General features: G+C 35.3%; 1 protein-coding gene across 6 annotated transcripts in view; it reads left to right on the top strand.

Moving 5' to 3' along the window:
• DGKB (diacylglycerol kinase beta) overlaps positions 1-19,194 on the top strand; it is a 638,855-nt gene that overhangs the window by 136,243 nt on the left and 483,418 nt on the right. For all 6 annotated transcript variants that reach the window (XM_055314473.1, XM_055314471.1, XM_055314470.1 and 3 more), the window contains 3 exons: positions 1,338-1,426; positions 1,509-1,625; positions 12,613-12,711. In XM_055314473.1, the coding sequence (XP_055170448.1) occupies positions 1,338-1,426; positions 1,509-1,625; positions 12,613-12,711 (305 nt within the window). The remainder of the gene's footprint in view (positions 1-1,337; positions 1,427-1,508; positions 1,626-12,612; positions 12,712-19,194) is intronic.

Here is a 19,194-nt window from a genome sequence, read left to right as displayed (position 1 = left end):
TCCTCTCGTCACCTTTTCTGCTATGTGTGGAGTTACTGAAACTATCATTTATTAAACACATCCCATTTTTGTGCATTTGTATTAAATCGCATTTCTTACATGGCTTCCATATAGTATATAGTTTTTCAATATTATTTTTAGGTAGCAGCTTCTTTGGAAGTATATCTGAGAATTCAATTCCTTTCAGATGTATTATTTGACATTAAAACCATGTTTTAGTGATATTAATTAACCATGGTTAGGTGACATTAATAAAGTTATATGAAATCACAATATGTCACTTCAGAGAGCAGTTTCTGGTGGCCACATTTGAAAGGCTAGTTATGCTAGAACATTCTTTACATATAAAAGAAGTAATTTGTTTTTGAAGTTTTGTTGTTTTTAAGATAAAGGATTTTTTCATGGTAGATTCTATTGATAGGAGCATATGAAACAAAATGATAACTCAAATAATGTGAATGATGTCAGAGTGTGAGAATTTTGCTCACAAATTTTAACTGACAAGTGTGACAAATGCAATACTCAATATTATCACCAATATGGAAAAGAAGACAAAGTATGATTTCTTTCTCAGTGTCACTAAAGGAAATCATAAATGTGGATATTTTGGAACAGTTTTACAATATGAATAGTATGTGGATTTAGCATTTTTCATTCTATTTCTATATAGTGGTTTATTTTTGTTTTATTGAGAAGGCTACATGATCATTTTTTCTTTAGTTTTTGATCTATGTATATTTATACATTTAGAAGTCTTTCAGAAAAGGCTGTTCCTTTTGGACAAACAGTACCATGATGGCAAAATGGAGGATAAACTTATACTGAAGGCCTGGCATGCATGATGAAATCTACTCTCTGGAAATGGACTAATCAGCCATTTAAGGTTTAGATAAATCAATAGAGAAAATAGCATAAACTCATGGGCTTTTATTTCCATGCCCTCCAGCTGCTCTCATGCCTATACTTTGTAAAATATAGATTTCTTCCTTCTAGCAAATGATACCAAGCCATTTGGCAGTCATCAATTTGTCTTTAATATTTCTGTCATCTGGGAATTATTGTGAAAAATTTGAGTGAGGCCTGATTTAATTAAGCATTTCCTGCTATGCCATGATAGAAGAGTCTTGGTTTTTCACATGCATAATATTTCCTGTACTAATTGGCCTTTTGTATTCCATGGTAAAAACAGTCAACTTAGACTTTTTCTTGATGTAGCTGATTGGATTGATTAGGGACCAGTGGATATGAAATGAGGTTCTGTTAATGTCATTCTTTCCCTATAAAATTGCAATCAGGCCCAGGATTAGCTCTGAATGTGTGTACATGTTTCTTTTCAGTTTGCAAGTACACAGTCCATGAGCGCTGTGTGGCTAGAGCGCCTCCTTCTTGCATCAAGACTTATGTGAAGTCCAAGAAGAACACTGATGTAAGTGTGTGGTTCTGCTTGCTTTCTTAGGGTGGTGTTTATGGATGCCTCTTCTTATCACAATGCTCTTATTTTATTTTAGGTCATGCATCATTACTGGGTTGAAGGTAACTGCCCAACCAAATGTGATAAGTGCCACAAAACGGTTAAATGTTACCAGGGCCTGACAGGACTGCATTGTGTTTGGTGTCAGATCACAGTGAGTAACATCGGAAAACAAATCTCTAGCATTCACGCACAATGGAGACTGTGTATCCCATACTCTCCAAGAGTTTTACCCTGGATGATCATCCTGAATTTTAGACTACATCAGCATAAAACGATGTATCTCTCAAAGGGATAAGAGCTAGAGTCAGATCTGTCTTCACAGAATCCAGAATTTTAGAGCTAGTGACAGCCTTAGAGATTATACCATCATGCAAATTCCACTTATGTTCCACGGAGCTCTAGGAGTTATCAGGAAGGTGATGAGAAGCCATGGCTAGGGGTGGGTAACATGCATGGGACACATTCTGAGTAGGATTCAACTCTCCCTCTATCCCTAATGCTATTTTGGAAGAAATTTCTATTTTATATGTTGTAAATTTATTTTAATCACAAAATTATTTGGATGAATAATGTGATCCAAAGACTTAATTATATAGTGAAGACACTATGACCAAGAAAAACAGAGCAAATTGTTATTGACCACATGATTAGGTGGACATGCAAGTGGGTCCATATTTTAGTTCTTGATGCTTCTAAGGACTTATTTTGCCCTTCTTCATGACATGTTTTTGCTTTGCTTGTTCACTTATGTCATAAGTTGAGGGATAAGGTTTTACATATGGTATTTACATATAGTGTTTATAGATGTAAACTGTAGTCATTATAGTGATGTTGACAATTGAGAAAGAAGAGATGAATAGGTCTTTTCTGGGAAATTTTAGCACTTTGCTTAGTTTGCAAAATTATCAATGCCTGGTTCAAATAACTTCTGGAATAAATGCAGTTGTTGATGGTAATGCTAGTTATCTGTGTTTAACTTCTGGAAATTAATTACAATGCCATTTTTACAATATAGTATAAAAATATTTAGGGGATTGTTTCCCCTTATACACACACACACACACACACACACACACACACACACATACACGTTAATTTTGTTTTACTTTTCCAGCTAGTGTGTCAGCACTCTTGTTATAGGAGAAAATTGTTCTTGCTTTTGTGGAATCAAAACAGTAGGGAGCAGTGTTTCAGTTAAGTAAGTTTTTCTGTAGTGCCCCTCAACCCCATTCCCCATAAACCATTTACAATTTTACTTAAACACACATATACATACACACAGAATAATGAGAAAAACAAACTATGACTTGCATTTCAAAAATACGATTACATATTTTTTTAAATGAACACATTTTCTTCAATCATTTTCAGCTATTTCTTGGTTAAATTACATTTACATTTGAAATTTCCTCAATTATGAAAGACAGTTCTATTTTTTGAAATGTTTGGTTGTTATAATAAAATGTCTAACAATGATTTAAATTACACATATGGATTACTTAAACATGTTGAGTCCTCAGTTTGAGGAAGACCACAACTATTTAATTTTTTAGAAACTTTGTGCACATTATATTAGTCTGGTTTTTTTTGCTAAACATCTATAAAAATATGTATTTTTGCTAAACATCTATAAAGAATCCTTGAAGTTACCATTGCTAGGAATCTGTTATTGATATTTAAGGAATCTTGAAATTCTTTTCTTGTTTTATATTCCATCTTGTTTTCCTAGTTTTCTTTCTTACATTTTAATGATCCTCTTATGTGTGATACCATAAACATCTAAAAAAAATAAGTTTTTGTTTCAGATCTTGTAAAAGCCTGTTTCCCTTATTTTTCATATAGTGCATCTTTAATTAGTTCTGTCTTTACTTTAACAAAAGCTGATTTTGAAGACTATCAGAATTTATTTCTCCTTTGTTGTTTCAAATTATTTTCCGGTTCTTCAAAAATTTCAAATGTAATGTCTTAGTTTTATTATTTTTCTTTTCTTTTTTTATTTCACAAAAAATTAATGTGTTTTAAATGTGTACTTGTTTTTTATTTTTTTTTTTAAATTTATTTATTTATGATAGTCACAGAGAGAGAGAAAGAGAGAGGCAGAGACACAGGCAGAGGGAAAAGCAGGCTCCACGCACCGGGAGCCCGACATGGGATTCGATCCTGGGTCTCCAGGATCGCGCCCTGGGCCAAAGACAGGCGCCAAACCACTGCGCCACTCAGAGATCCCTGTGTACTTGTTTTTTAAAAAGATTTTATATATTTATTCCTGAGAGACATACAGAGAAAGGCAGAGACGTAGGCAGAGGCTTCTTCTCCCTGTGAGAAGCCTGACGCAGGACTTGATCCCAAGGCCTGGGATCACCCCTTGAATCAAATGCAGATGCTCAACCACTGAGCCACCCAGGTGCCCCAAATGTGTATTCATTTTGAATACTCTTAAAATATGCATTGCTACCTCTCTTAATACAAAAGCTTTTGAGCTTCTAGAATTTTCTTTTTTTAAATATTTTATTTATGAGAGAAAGAGAGCATGAGCACAAGCAGGCAGAGTGGCAGGCAGAGCGGGAAGCAAGCATAGAGAGAAAAAGGCTCCCCACAAAGTATAGAGCCTAACGTGCGGCTCAATCCTAGGACCTAGGAATCATGACCTGAGCTGAAGGTGTTGCTTAACTGACTGAGTCACCCCTAGAATTTTATTTGACTGATCTCTTCCTTTCCTTTTTTTAAATCTTTTTGCCTTTTCCATTCTATGGAAATGACTATACTTGAAGTTACCATTGTTAGGAATCTGTTATTGATATTTAAGGAATCTTGAAATTCTTTTTTTGTTTTATATTCCATCTTGTTTTCCTAGTTTTCTTTCTTATATTTTAATGACTCTCTTATGTGTGATACCATAAATCTGCATTGCTACCTTGACCACTTACCAGTTGTACATTTATATTTGATCTTAATCTTGGCCTCAACCTTGAAAGAAATTGGGCCTTCCCGGGGCGCCAGGTGGCTCAGTTGTTTAAGCATCAGACTCTTGGTTTTGGTTCAGATCATGAATCTCACTCAGCATGAAGTCTCCCTGTCCTTTTCCTTCTGCTCCACCACCCCCTCAAAAGAAATTGGGCCTTTCTTTGGTAGGAAACAGGGTGTTACCTCTGAATAAACTGTACTTTAAAAAAATTTCAGTGTTTTACATCCAAATCAATTCAGACAACATGACCCTCACATTCTTAAGTTCAACGTATACATGAAGATGATTTTATTTGTCACTATGGCAGAGCACAATATAAACTATAAATGTCTTTAAATCCTTTAGTTCTGCTTAGGAAACAAAGGAGCACTGAAGGGTTTAAGGAAGAGTTAAAAAAAAAAAAAAGGATACCCTCTTACTAAGCTCTGCAAAGTTCAGAGCTTTCTGGTGAGCCTCAGCCTTATTTTTCACAAACCATGATCTCTAGAAGTCCTATGGGTTTTTGGTTCTTGAAACAAGACTTGCATAATGTTTTTAAGAAGTTCTTGTATATCCAGAAAAATATGTAGCTCTCTCAAAAATAAATTCATCCTCTATGCACTTTTGGTCTATTAACTATAAGCTGTTTTAAGAGCACATTTATTAATTTAATGATTTTGTACCTACCTAGGTTAGATGGAATACATCTACCTCAGAATATTCATCGATTTAGTATAATATATAGTTTCTTCTTAAACCATTATATGAATACTTTAGTATAAACTGATCTGTTCTCCATCCCAGTACTTACCTACTACTACTGATTGCCTAAACAGACTGAATCTACTTTCTTATGTCTTCATACTTCGCAGAAGGTTCTATTAATATAGCAAGTATCTAGCAGAAGTTGTGAAAGAGATGGGCTGTGGCACCAGCAATGCTGAGATTTAGGAAGACCTATATGAATGGAATGTGTGGGGAATAGATTGCAGAGAGAAACAAAGAGAATGAAACTTGGCTTCATTTCATAGGTTTTTTTCCAATGTCACTGCTTTCTTTTATGTATTACTTTTGGAAATGGGTTAAGTCTTATAAGTCGGCCTGACCAGATTCTTAATATGTTCACTGTCCAACAACTAAGAATAGTGGTTGTGTAATCTTGGGCCAAGTATATAAGAAGTTTTGGGCAGTTTCCTAATTTTTTTAAGATTTTATTTATTTATTCATGAGAGACACAGAGAGAGAGAGGCAGAGACTGAGGCAGAGGGAGAAGCAGGCCCCATGGAGGGAGCCCAATATGGGACTTGATCCCGGGACTCCAGGATCATGACCTGACCCGAAGTCAGACGCTCAACCGCTGAGCCACCCAGGCGTCCCAGTTTCCTAATTTGTAAAATGGAGCTAACCACACCTATCTTTTAGGATTGTTATTAGAATTAAGTGAGTAAAAAAGAAAAATCTATGTAGGTGGTTTAGGGCAAAACCTTACACATAATAAGTGTTCAGTAATTGACAATTATTATCATACTGAAAACAAGGTAAAATATCACAGGGGCACAAAAATCCAACCCCTGGCTCACAGAGGAACTCCATGAATATTATTCATGCCCTTTCTCTTTCACCTCTGGAAGGATCTAGTTGCCCAGTTTAAGTCAGAATAGAATAGCATCTGTACATTCTAAAATCATCCAGAACCATGTGGTCTTGAATCTCACTAAATCCTAGACTAAGCTGATTTATTTATATTCACAAAAAGAAAGTATTCCAGCTCTCTCTTTTCTATCAGACATGGTATCATCATGCTTGCAGTCATTGGAAATAAAGTTAGAAGTCAATTTCTTTTATTCTTGTCTTTCACCTTTCTCTCATATATTCAACCTATCACTGAGCCTTGACATTTTCTCCTTAAAATATCTCTCTTGGATTTGAGTTTTTGTATCCATCATTCACAGCCCAAGTGCAAACTCTTAGCACCTCTTAACTAGATTAGAGTCAGAAACTCTTGGCTTATCTCCCTAACAGAAGGTACTTTTCCTATAATGCAGGCTGCAAACCACCTCCAGAATCATCTTCTGAAAATATGAGTTTGTTATCATATGCCACCTTCAGCACCCTATAATAGTTCTGTGATAATAAATGCAGCCCTCACTTCCTCCTACCCGACCTGGTTTTCAGTTCCTCAAATATCAGACCAAACCTAAGCACATGACGTCTATGTTATTCCTTTCTACACACAGCCTGCTGGAGCTGTGTAGAGCTGTTGGCAGTCCCTTGGGAAGGCCATACTTCCCCCTTACCTGTTACTTTGCTTACTCTATTCCCTTGAGTATACCCACTTTAAATTCTAACTACACCCCAAAAACCAAATTAACTTCTGTATCTGCCTTTACATTTTCCTTGACATGAATATTTCTCTTTTTCTTTTGAATACTTTCTGTACTTTTGTTCCACACCAGAAAGAAAGAGTGAATTCTCTCCAGTGGTTTTATGTCTGCATATTAAAGTTGTGCACACTTTTAGATTACAATATGATCAAGATCCTGGTCAAAAATAGCCTTTTTTTTTTTTTTTTTTTTTTTTTTACCTAATCACCTAAAATGCTTAAGAGAGTATAGAGGTTAGGGGAGGTCCTCAATAAGTTCACTTTAATGACTGTTATACTAGTCTTCTTAATGTTAAATATTAAATTTAGATGAATATCATAAACTCTGAGTTTTTTAAAAAATATTTTATCTATTTATTCACGAAAGACACAGAGAAAGAGGGGCAGAGATATAGGCAGAGGAAGAAGCAGACTCCCTGTGGGGAACCTAGTGTAGGACTCGATCCCAGGACCCTGGGATCATGCCCTGAGCCAAAGGCAGACGCTCAACTACTGAGCCACCCAGGTGCCCTAAATTCTGTTTTTTAAAAGATATCCTATAATACCTATATCTGCATCAAGTATACAAGTAAGTTTAGACAAATATTAAAGATAAGAACTCATTTTAACACCCCATTTTTAGTTAGCACTTGTGCTTTTTGAAATTATATTAATCTGCTATCCTGTAGCTAGAAAGTTAAGCTCTTAGGAAACAGCTTTATCTCCTGTTGCAAATCTAACCACTTAAAAAAATAAAAACAGAAAACTTTTAAGAAGGCTGTGAGCTATCTGCTAACACTTATGCAACCATTTTCTTGTGTTTTATAATTCAATCAGCCAGGCTAAATATCTTCATTGGTTCTTTCTTATATTCTGTGATCCTAAAATGCCACTGTTTACATGAGCCTATTTCTGCTGAGAGTGTATTTTCTTGACATTCTATTTAAAACAAATTATAATTTGCTCCTGGTTGTAGTAAAATGTCCCTGATGAGGTAGGAATCATCAGGATAGGAGGGTGATACATTTCATTTGAAGATGACAAAAGAAAGCCTAATATGGTTCTGAGTTATTTATGTTTGGTATCATGTAGGGCTACTAAAATACTAGGCTACGAGTAGTAGTTTTTAAAGACTTCCAATGCCTTTCCAATAGCAATTTCATGCTTTAGCAAATGCCTGCATTAAAGCAGCACCCTGAAATTGCAAAATGTTAGAAAAGAAAGAATGTATAAGCCAACAGTATTCCTTTAAATCAGGCCACTTAGTTTTTCTTCAGAAGAATGACTTCTGTGTCTTTTAATCCAAATACATATGAAAATTTATTTTCTATTTTTTCCTCCTTTGACTTGTTAGATTCCAGTGCTTTCCTCTCAATATAGTACCCCAACTCTTTTTGCAACTCCACCCTGTAAATACACACACACGCACACATATTCACATACATATATACTCTCACATATTTTCTTTTTCTTCCTAACTTGAGACAGCATTTTCCAATAAACATAGATCTGGCTGTAAATTAGGTGCTGTTGGAAATTGTCATAAACTCTGAAATCATTTCCAAGTGTTTAATTCACTTCCAGGAAAAGCTGGTTCATATTTTATGAATTTTCTAGATATAGGATTGATTCTCTTAATACAAAAGAGAACTTCTGTACATATAATAAAATGGCCTAAGGATTTCTCTTCCTTATCCTTAAAAAATGCAGACAGCCATGAATGAAAGTAAAAACACTTAAAAGAAGGTAACGATTTCTTATCTCTGGGACTCCATTGGTCATTTTATTGAAGAGGCAGGATTCATCAATGCTCTAGTTCATTACTATTCTTGATGAGGATTTTTGCATTTACACTTTTGCTGATTTGGGATCTGGGTTATCTTTAAGGCAATTTTCAGTCTTTAGCATCTTATTGACACTGAAAAGGACTCAGCTGTATCTTTTTCTTACACGCTTGTCTGTAAAATGCCATGGTGACAGGTTTAAGCAAATTGTTTTTATTGCAGATTATGTTCACTTTTTTCTTTTTTAAAATTGTATTGGAAAATAACATACATGCAGAAGAATATAAATATCCTATGGGTAGAGCTGAATGAATTTTGCATAAATGAACACCTCATAAAGAAGACATCTGATTAAGAAATAAAACATTACCAGTAGTCTAAGTTTGTGGTGGGGGGGGAGGAGGGAAGGAGCTTTTAAATTCTATCATATGGCTTGTATTTTTTGATATTCAGTTTTTTTAATAGACTTGATTTTAGAGCTGTTTGGGGTTCACAGCAAAAACTGATCCTCACCTTTTTAAAAAAGGAATTTATTTATTTATTTATCTATCTATCTATCTATCTATCTATCTATCTATTTATTTATTTATGAAAGAGGTAGAACACGAGTTGGGGCGGGACAGAGGCGGAGGAAGAAAGAGAGAGAGAGAGAAACTCCAGCAGTCTGGGCTTTGAGCAGGGAGCCCAAGGTGGGCTCTAAGTGAGACTCAGCTTGATCCTGTGACCCTGAGATCATGACCTGAGCAGACACAGAGTTGGTCACTCAACTGACTGAATCATCCAGGTGCCCCAAATGATAGTCACTTTTTATCTTGATAAATAGTACTGGGAACTTTAAGTTACTCTTTGCTTTCACATTCTGCACTTTTTCTTCAAGTGTCTCTAGACATTTTGGTGAATAAACTAGAGCTACTATACAGCTTTTAGAATGGTTAGAATGAGGGATCCCTGGGTGGCGCAGCGGTTTGGCGCCTGCCTTTGGCCCAGGGCGCGATCCTGTAGACCCGGGATCGAATCCCACGTCGGGCTCCCGGTGCATGGAGCCTGCTTCTCCCTCTGCCTGTGTCTCTGCCTCTCTCTGTGTGTGTGACTATCATAAATAAATAAAAATTAAAAAAAAAAAAGAACGGTTAGAATGATCAATAGTTCCTGGTGTCCTCAGTTTTGGCACTTCGGGCTTCATACTATGTCATAGTGTTGATGGCCACCCGGATATATTTATAGCTGTCAGATTCTAGTCTTAAAAGAAGTATAAGATATCATTGCACATTATTAGTTAATATAGACTTTTTGGGTAGGAGATGTTTCCTGCAGCCTATGTCTCTTTTACTGATGATCATCAGTAAAACTGACTTTCTTACTTACTGACTTTCTTACAGACGCTGCTCGTTGCCTATGTTCCTGCAGGATTCTGTCTCTCAGCTGCCTGGACAAACCTCAGGGATAGAGGCAACAAGACAGATAAACTAAAAAGGCCAATTCTAGTTTTATTTGGTACTTATACTCTGAAATCCTCAAAGCCAAATCTGAAGAGTGACCCCCGATACACATACTCTGTTCAGCTCATCAAGTGTGATTCAATTGGAGTCATTAGTTCTTTCCTTTTGGCTGGAAAACAGGTCTTTAAAAAAAAGAAGAAAAAGAAAGAAAGAAGCTGTCATTAAGTTCATTTTATGTTGGCCATCTCTTCTTACATCTGGTAACCCTCAAATAACTACACAGAAAGGGGAGTTGTCATTTACCATATCAGTTACAAGTTGTTGGAAACATATGGAAGGAGATGTGAAAGAGGTTGAGGCCCTCAAATGGCATATCTGTGGTCAGTGCTGGCAGTCAGAGTGCCCTGCTCCTCTGTCCTTTCCAGAGCCATATGTGAGGCTTCACGAACTTCAATCAAGAGAAAAAAAATCAGTACTTTTCTCAATCTGTACACATGAGGATTTTTATTGTAGAACTTGCCTCTAAAAATTAGAGGCTTCTTGGAATCTGTATCCTGAGTTTTAAAGAAGTTGTACAGGATCAAAAAGCAGAAGTTTTTTTTTTTTTTTTTTTTTTCCTGTGACACCCTGGTACAGAAGAGGTTCAAGACTCATTGTTTGGTTCATTTTCTTTATGATTGAGATATAAGTTTCCTAGGACTGCCATAACAAAATGCCACAAAAATTAGTAGCTTAAAACAATAGAAGTTTATTCTCCTTGAGCTGTGGAGGCCAGAAATTTGAAATTAATATGTCAGTAGGATCATAGTCCCTCTGAAGGCTGTCTGGGACAAAGCTTCCTTGGGTCTTCCTAGCTTCTGGTGGTTGCCAGCAAACCTTGATGTTCCTTGGCTTGTAGTCGCATCACCAAATCTCTGTCTCTGTTGCCATGTGCCCTCTTCCCTCCATCTCTGTCCCTCTATGTCCAGATTTTTCTCTTCTTATGAGAACACCAGGCATTGGATCAGGGCTCCTCTTAATCCAGTAAAACTTCATCTGAACTTGAACACATCTTGATACAGAGATCTTGATACAAATAAGTTCACATACACAGGTGCCAAGAGTTAGGACTTCACCATCCTTTCTGAGGAGTACATTGTCCACTATGTCTAAATCCAATAATCCAGAGCTGTGATTTATTCTGAGGAAACAGATTAAGTCCAATAAATTAATGATATATTTCATCAGCAAATTTTCACTTGCCAAATCAGAACATCCATTTATTTAGTTCTTTTTTTCACATGTGGCTTGAACTTCTTTATCTTCAATGCCTCTTGCCTTCGACAGAGATCAGCAATGCCTGATAAGAAGATATAAACCACTGGTTTAGAAGGAGTTTACATGTCACTGAGAAGCAACTGATAACTATGGATGAATATGTAGAAGTTCTTTCATTTCATGTAATGTAGCCTAATGTGTTCATCATAGCCCAAGTAGCCTTAGCTCAGGGCAAGAAGTTAGTAATGACGGATCTTTTAGATGGAAAGACAACAGAAAAATCCCTTCCATAGAATTCTATCACCAATAATAAATCAACACTCTTTAGTTAGGTGTTTGTGTTTGATTCCTGATTAAGCGCTTACTAAGGTAACCATATTAAGTGCTTACTAAGGTAATCATAAGGAAATTAATGTAGGCATGACTTAAATGGAGTGACTTTTGTTCAAAACTGAAAAATGTTGTGGCTCTATTTTTGTTTCGAATAAAACATGTTATTTTATTAACATGTATAATTGTTCTAAAGTCTTACAATTTTATATTAAATTTTATATTGAATCAATATGGAGTAGGAGAGGGAGAAATCCCTAGATGCCTTTAGCAAATTTGTATGATTCCAATAATAACTACCACCTCAGTTAAATGAAAATCACTATTTAATGTACTATGTTATAACAACCTTAATTTAAACTTGTGGCCAAGATGGATAAAAATACCAGTTTAGGTTCATACATGTTGAAAAGTAAATAACACATTATGTGATTATACACTAACTTAATGTAGAGCTGATAAATACAATATAAAGATAAATTTTTATAATCATAATCATCTTCTTATATTTATATCCTGCTCCTACTGCGATGAATCTCTGGTTGCATTTACATATTGAATTACAAAGTTAAAACTAATGATGGGATCAATTATGCCCCATACTGAGCTGTGCACTTTGGAATGACTTTGAGAAAACAGGAGGGTCAAAAAAAAAAAAAAAAGCATCCACAGTGCACAGTGGTTTCAAGATTATGCTAACAGATAAGCCAAAGAAGATACAATAATTTGCATTTGTCAAAGAAATCAGGCTTTTACTGGTGTAAAATCTAAAGTACATTTTGAATGTAAACATTTCTCAGAATTTGAAAATATGTTGGCTGGGTCACAGAAGTTGCTAAATGGTGTATTTAAGGTAGATATATAAGGGCAAATGTAACATCAGTCCCTTTATGATCCTCTTAATTGTTCTTGGAATTGTTTTTGATGTATTTTTAATGCATTTGCTCTATCTCAGTTGAAATACCTGCTCCATAGTTGCTGTTAGCATGCCAAATGATAGTGTCTTCTTTCTCTTTCCCTAGCTGCATAATAAATGTGCTTCTCATCTCAAACCTGAATGTGACTGCGGACCTTTGAAGGACCATATTTTGCCACCCACCACAATCTGTCCAGTAGTGCTGGTGAGTTTTTCCTTTTCATCATTCTGCTATAACTTGGGGTTTCTATGACTCACTGGTATGCTATACCACTAAATACTTCCAGGGCTGATTTTCCATTGATCAAGGCAGAGCTCTATAGATCTAAAATACCTCATTACTGCGGAGTAGACACCTTTGCCCACAATATTTCCTTTTTCTTCTTCGTGGCACAATAAACGTTTTAGTAAGGTATGCTCTAACTGAAGCTGACTCAGGCTTTACCACTTAGTCAGGCTGTACTTACCAGAAATTATATAGGTAGAACACTTCTACATTTTACATGTTTTATAGATCTCGCTTCCCAGAATAATGAAGTTATTCTTATGGGTGATTTTGCTGAGGATGCACATTATATATCTGCAATGTTGAGTTCTCTTATCTAGGTCAGAGGCTACCTAGAATGAGGACACATATGCTGAAGAAAGTTATGCACTGCCATTAGGTGTATTTTATTTTTTATTAGTGAACAATAAATTTAACTTCCTGCAAAATAATTAAATAAATATGTACGTGGTAAATGAATAACTGAAGTAACCCACTAAAGAACAAACCCTGATAGAAAGAGAAGTAAATATTCAAAGGTAATATTCATATTACATTTCGAAATCCAAATTGTTTCTAAAGTGAACACTTGTTTTACAAAACAAACTATTTTATATCCATAATGCAGTTCGCATTTTTAAAACGACATGGAAATTAAGTGCCTGGAACTTTAGCTTGATATAATAAAAATACAACAGCTAAGAAATGTTAGACAAATACTTTTCTAAAGGTCAACCTAGAAATTAATCAAATTACTCAATTTGCACCCACTTGTGATTCATTTTGTAATTATCTGTAAAATACTGGTTGTATTTTAAATGTCTTTATTTAAAAAAAATATTTCAAACTCTTCATTTTCTCGAACTACAAATATAGAGCAAAAGAAAATACCTCCACATTGCTGAGGATAGCAATAACTAATTCTAAATTTCCTTTCTTCATATGAGATTCATTAGACATCCTGCACTAAGTAAAATTAATTAAAAATAATGAATGCTGCATAAAAATACTTTACATTTTAGATGAATTTGGGTGTTATTTTATTCTTTCATAGTGTTGTCTTAAAGAGAAAGGACTTGTACAAGTTTTACATATTTACATTCTGTTTAAAATTATCGTAATTTTACTAGTTTTATGCTAACTTGATCTCAGATTTTAACCCTAGAAAGAAATTCATTATGTCACCCTACCATCTAGCTGCCAAGGTTAAACCCTATTCAGTTCATTGAACCAGGGGACTACTTCCTTGGTCCATTTATGTCAACCTCTGGTCAGATAAAGTCAAGCATGAGATGCATTCTTTTTATTATCCTATCTTTTCTTTCTTGGAGAGAATCAAAGGTAAAGAACATGTGTTACATGAATATGCTTGTCTTCTAACAATCTTACAAAACCTTCTCATTATTTTTTTAAATAATCTTGATTCTGAAGATTTATTTTCAATCATTAAATCTTCCTACAGCTTTAATCATGATTTGCATCTCAACATTTGCTATTTTATCACATCCTTACTACTACCTATACTAAAATATTTGGCACTATTGACCACTTCATCCTTCATGAATGCCTACTTTTTACTGACTTCCATTATACCACACTCTACTGGGCTTTCTTCTGTTTCTCTGGATGCTTCCTTTTTATCTTTACTGGCTTTCATGACTTCATCCTGCTCCATGTTGGTGCATCCCTTTGCTCAACCCTCATATGTCACAGCTTTTCACTGTTAACATTCTTCCCAGTGGGATCTTATTTATTTCGTTGACTTCATTATCATGTTAATTTATACTCAGTGCATTCTTCATCCATAGGTTTGAATCGCAAACCTATAAAGCTGCAACTTGAAGGGCCATGTTGTCTTACATGCCTAATGTATTATTATATTTATTTAATGTAATAATGGTAGCTCATTTATAGAGAGCACATATACCCTACCAGCTACTGTGCTAGGCATATTTATTCATTAATTCATCAAGTATTTATTGAGTGTCTAGTTGTTGTCAAATAGTATTATAGGTGGTGGGGTAAAATGGTAAAAGCTAAATTAAATCTTTTTTTTTTTTTGGTGGAGTTTTCATTCCAGCAATAAACAATGAAATAAGAAAATTATTTTGTACATGGTTCATACAAAATTGAAGCAGGAAAAGAAGAGAAGGAATGTTGGGGTTGTAGTTATGAAAAGGATAGTCAAGAAAGAGATGTCTAAGGGGATAGTTGAATGAAGAGTTGAGGAATGTGTGGGAGTTACCCACACGACTATGTAGGGATGGAACTTCACAGACAAGTCACCAAGGAAGGACGAGAAAAGACTCAGAGGCAGGACAAAAATGTCTTATCTGCAGTCCATCAAGGAGAGTAGTGGCTGGGCGTAAGTGAGAAGGAAGAAGAAGAGAGGAGAAGGTCCAAGATGTCATAAAATTTTCATATCCTGTAGGGCGATTTAGGCCACTGTAAGATCTTTAGCTTTTATTCTGAGTGAGGTTGGAAGCCATTAGAGGATTTTGACCAGAAAAGGGAATGACCTGACTCATACTTTAACAAGAACAATGTAACTGTTGAGGAGGCAGCAGTGAGCAAAATTATATGTGATGCTTACTTCTCTTTCTCAGAGAATTAGTTACCTGAGGTCATTGCTGAGAGCAAGTGTGGTATGAACTGTATGAGACCTTTGAATATTGGGAAGAAGTTGCACAACAGACACTGAGGAAAGTGTGAGCTTAATGGATCAAGGAAATACCATTTGATTTGCAGGGAGTAATGAGCAGCCACCTGTTAATCATCATAAATTTAGAATAAGACCAGTAAGCCTAGATGAATATATTTGGTCACATTCAATCTTATTTCTCCAGTTTCATTCTAGCTCTAGGACTAGAATAGGCATAGCCTACCCATGAGGAGTCTGTTTTGCTAAATATATTTTAAAAAGAGTTGCTATGGAGTTGAGAGTATATGCAATAGAGTGAGTATAAGGAGTGACCATGGAGTTTAAGCTGGGAGGTGTGGGAAGTAATGAGATGAAGAGGGAGGTACAATAATTGGTGTTATGAAGGATATGTTTTGGATTAGAGTTGAATCCAAGATTGTTGAAATTAAGGTTATTAGTGTCAGGTTGTGAGAGTGAGTGGGGTAGCACATAGAGAGTTTGAAGGGTTTGGGGTTACTGGTAATGATGTGTGTGAATTTATTTAATCCTCACAGTGGCACCATAAGATAAATATTATAACTATCTCCATTTTATATATGAGGAAACTAAGAAACAGAGAGGTTAAGTAAATTTCCTGTGTCACATGGCTATGAAGTGGCCAACGAGACTTGGAACCCAAGGAGTACCACTCCAGAACTCGTGCACTGAACTCATCATTCTCACCCTTTCTCCAAATCCCAAAACAGGCCCTATCCTATTTATCTTATCTTGGTGATGTGAACATTCATATCACAGCTGTCCCAAGACAAAAGCCTAGGAATTATCATTGATGCCTCATCTTGAGTATCAGATTAATCACTGAGTAACCTATTCTAATGGTCTCAATCCTTTTTCTTTCCTTCACCTCAACAGTAATCGCCTCACATGTCACCATCACAAATTGTTCTCCAGGAATGTCCTAGTGGCATCCTACTGAATTACCTCCATTCTATACCTTCTTCATTCTGCTTTCTGGATCCACTTGCCAAAATGCAATTATATTTTCCTGCTTAAATATTTTAAAATATTTAAAATAAGTACATATTTGGTAATTCTCTATTTGAATTCCAAACTATCCAGCATGGTAAGCAAGTCTCTAACTAAATCAATTCACGCAATCCCTCACATGCCAATTACACACTAGAAATCAAGGATAATTTGAACTACTATAGCAAGTAAACCTACTCTCTAAAGCTTTTGGAGTTTTGTATATGTTAATAAATCAGCCTGAATCATTTTACTTTAAAATTTCCCCTTCTTTGCTAAGTAGAAATTAAAGGTTACCTTCTTATTATGAAGAAAATACACATACTACTATTAAACCCATTAACCATTTAAAAACTACTACTGTAAATAAATTATGCAGTTATTGTTCTGCCCACAAAATTGCTTACTCTGGGCTCTAAGACTTTTTAATTTGTGAACTCTCACTTGACATCTCAGGAATAATTCCACAGCACATCACCATAATAAAATTTTAACTTCTGTTTAAAGAAAATCGTTAGTTTTCACAAATGATATCATCTTGTTTTTTTAATTTTTCAACAACAATTTCCTTCTTAAAAATTATGAGTCCCGTTGCTTGTGCTAATGTTCTTGAAGAAGAGCAGGTGAGGTTCAGAAACTGCAAGATGGCCATGAATAGAAGATTCTTTATCACATTCTAGGAAATACAAAATGAAGAATTTAAGATGTCTGTTTTTATTGAGGATTTTTTTTTCCTTTACCTTGACTGTATAGTCAGGAATTGATTATTGAATGAGTGATATAAACTTAACATGGAGCTTAACTCCTGGTTGAAGAATCTAAATAAAGTACTATAAGGTCAAGATCCCTAGCGGCAGTCTTTTGATATTTTAGAACCTCTTTTTAGGTGTTATTTATCTTTTAAAAAGTTGTACACATTTCTCAGCCTCCCAATTGCTCCCCAACACTTGTTATTAACTTTAAGTTAATGATTCAGTAGCTATGTACTTACCTGTTATGGAGCATTTCATTAGCATATACTATAAACGGCTTCCACACATAATTGGTCTTGATAGTGCCTATCGCCATAAAAATGGGTTAAAACCAACTACTCTGAGATTAAAACTGAAAGGTGACCAGTGAGTCTGTCTATACATCAGATGAAATCACTGTTTTCTGGGATTACAATTGGTATCCAGCATGTTTTGAGAATATTATCAAAACGCCATATTGCTTAACATTTATGTAATTTAAAGATTTCGTTAAGCTACTTCTCTGTGTTTGCATACTCATAATACTTTCTTTGAAAAATCTTCCAGCAAAAATGATGACATTCATGGTCCATTCACTGCCATATTGAAGAAAATTCAGAACTGCTTACAAAGGCAGACTTCTTGAAGGCCTTCCTTCATCCTACCTCCAAACAAATGTAAAGTTATTCCTGCCCATTCAGAGGGGACTGAATAAGCAACGTAATTTTCAAAAAAGGCCATTAATCCTTCCCAACTGATTGTTAAAATGAATACTCCTTTGAATGGAATCCATTAAAAATATGTTCTTGATTCTCTATATAGATTGAACTCAGAAACTTTTGCCATCTAATCTCAAAGTGACAATGCAAAAAAATTGTAACAATTTATGTAGGACATGGCCTGATAAGCATGAGAGCCATCTTTTATGTTCTTTTATGTCCTAAATTTTACCCCCAACCAAAGACAGACTTGGTCCATTTGCTTTAGTCTCTTATTGAATTGGTTTAATTAACTTCGGACTTACTTTTATGTCATTAACCTACATTGAAAGACATTTTAAAACTCATATAAGAGTCCTTATTTATTGTAACAACAGCAGCAAAAAAAAAAAAAAAAAAAAAAAAACACAAAAAAACAAAACCCTGTTTTTAGAGATGTTTTAATTACCTAAAATAAATTCCTCTTAGTTCTCTTTATCATGATTCGTTATCTTTTGGACCCTATTAGTCCAAATACTGTTGTTGTTATTATTATTATTATTATTATTATTATTATTATTATTATTTATACCTTAACATATGTGTACACATAAATGTTAGCCTCTCTCCCCAGAAAGGCTGAATACAATAGATCCAAGCATTGTGTTTATTTATTTATTATTTTTTTTAATTTAAATTTTTTAAATTTATTTTTGATAGTCGCACAGAGAGAGAGAGAGAGAGAGAGAGAGAGAGAGAGAGGCAGAGACACAGGCAGAGGGAGAAGCAGGCTCCATGCACCGGGAGCCCGACGTGGGATTCGATCTTCGGTCTCCAGGATCGCGCCCTGGGCCAAAGGCAGGCGCTAAACCGCTGCGCCACCCAGGGATCCCCAAGCATTGTGTTTAAATTAAATTAAAAAATGAAAATAAGGGGCACCTGGGTTGCTCAGTGGTTGAGCATCTGCCTTTGGCTCAGGTCGTAATCTTGGGGTCCTGGGATCGAGTCCCGATCGGGGTCCCTGTAGGGAACCTGCTTCATCCTCTGCCTATGTGTGCGTGTCTCTCTGTGTCTCTCATGAATAAATAAATACATTATTAAAAAAATAAAAAGAAGATTCCATATACGTGTTTAGGATAAAACACGATCCCTGGATCTGTTACTGTCACGTTCTGTCTTCTATCCTTAGGATGCACGGAGGTAAATGCATGCCACATTTGACAATGATGCATGTATTTATGTTGTTTATTTCTATGTGCTAATCCATAAATTTATCACTATCCTTTCCATAAATCTCTCTTCATTATAATGGCTTCAATTAGAAATT

This window comes from Nyctereutes procyonoides, unplaced genomic scaffold, assembly GCF_905146905.1.
Source record: "Nyctereutes procyonoides isolate TBG_1078 unplaced genomic scaffold, NYPRO_anot_genome, whole genome shotgun sequence".
Taxonomy (NCBI): domain Eukaryota; kingdom Metazoa; phylum Chordata; class Mammalia; order Carnivora; family Canidae; genus Nyctereutes; species Nyctereutes procyonoides.
The sequence above is the reverse complement of the archived record's forward strand: the minus strand, read 5'-3'. Positions and strand labels throughout refer to the sequence as shown.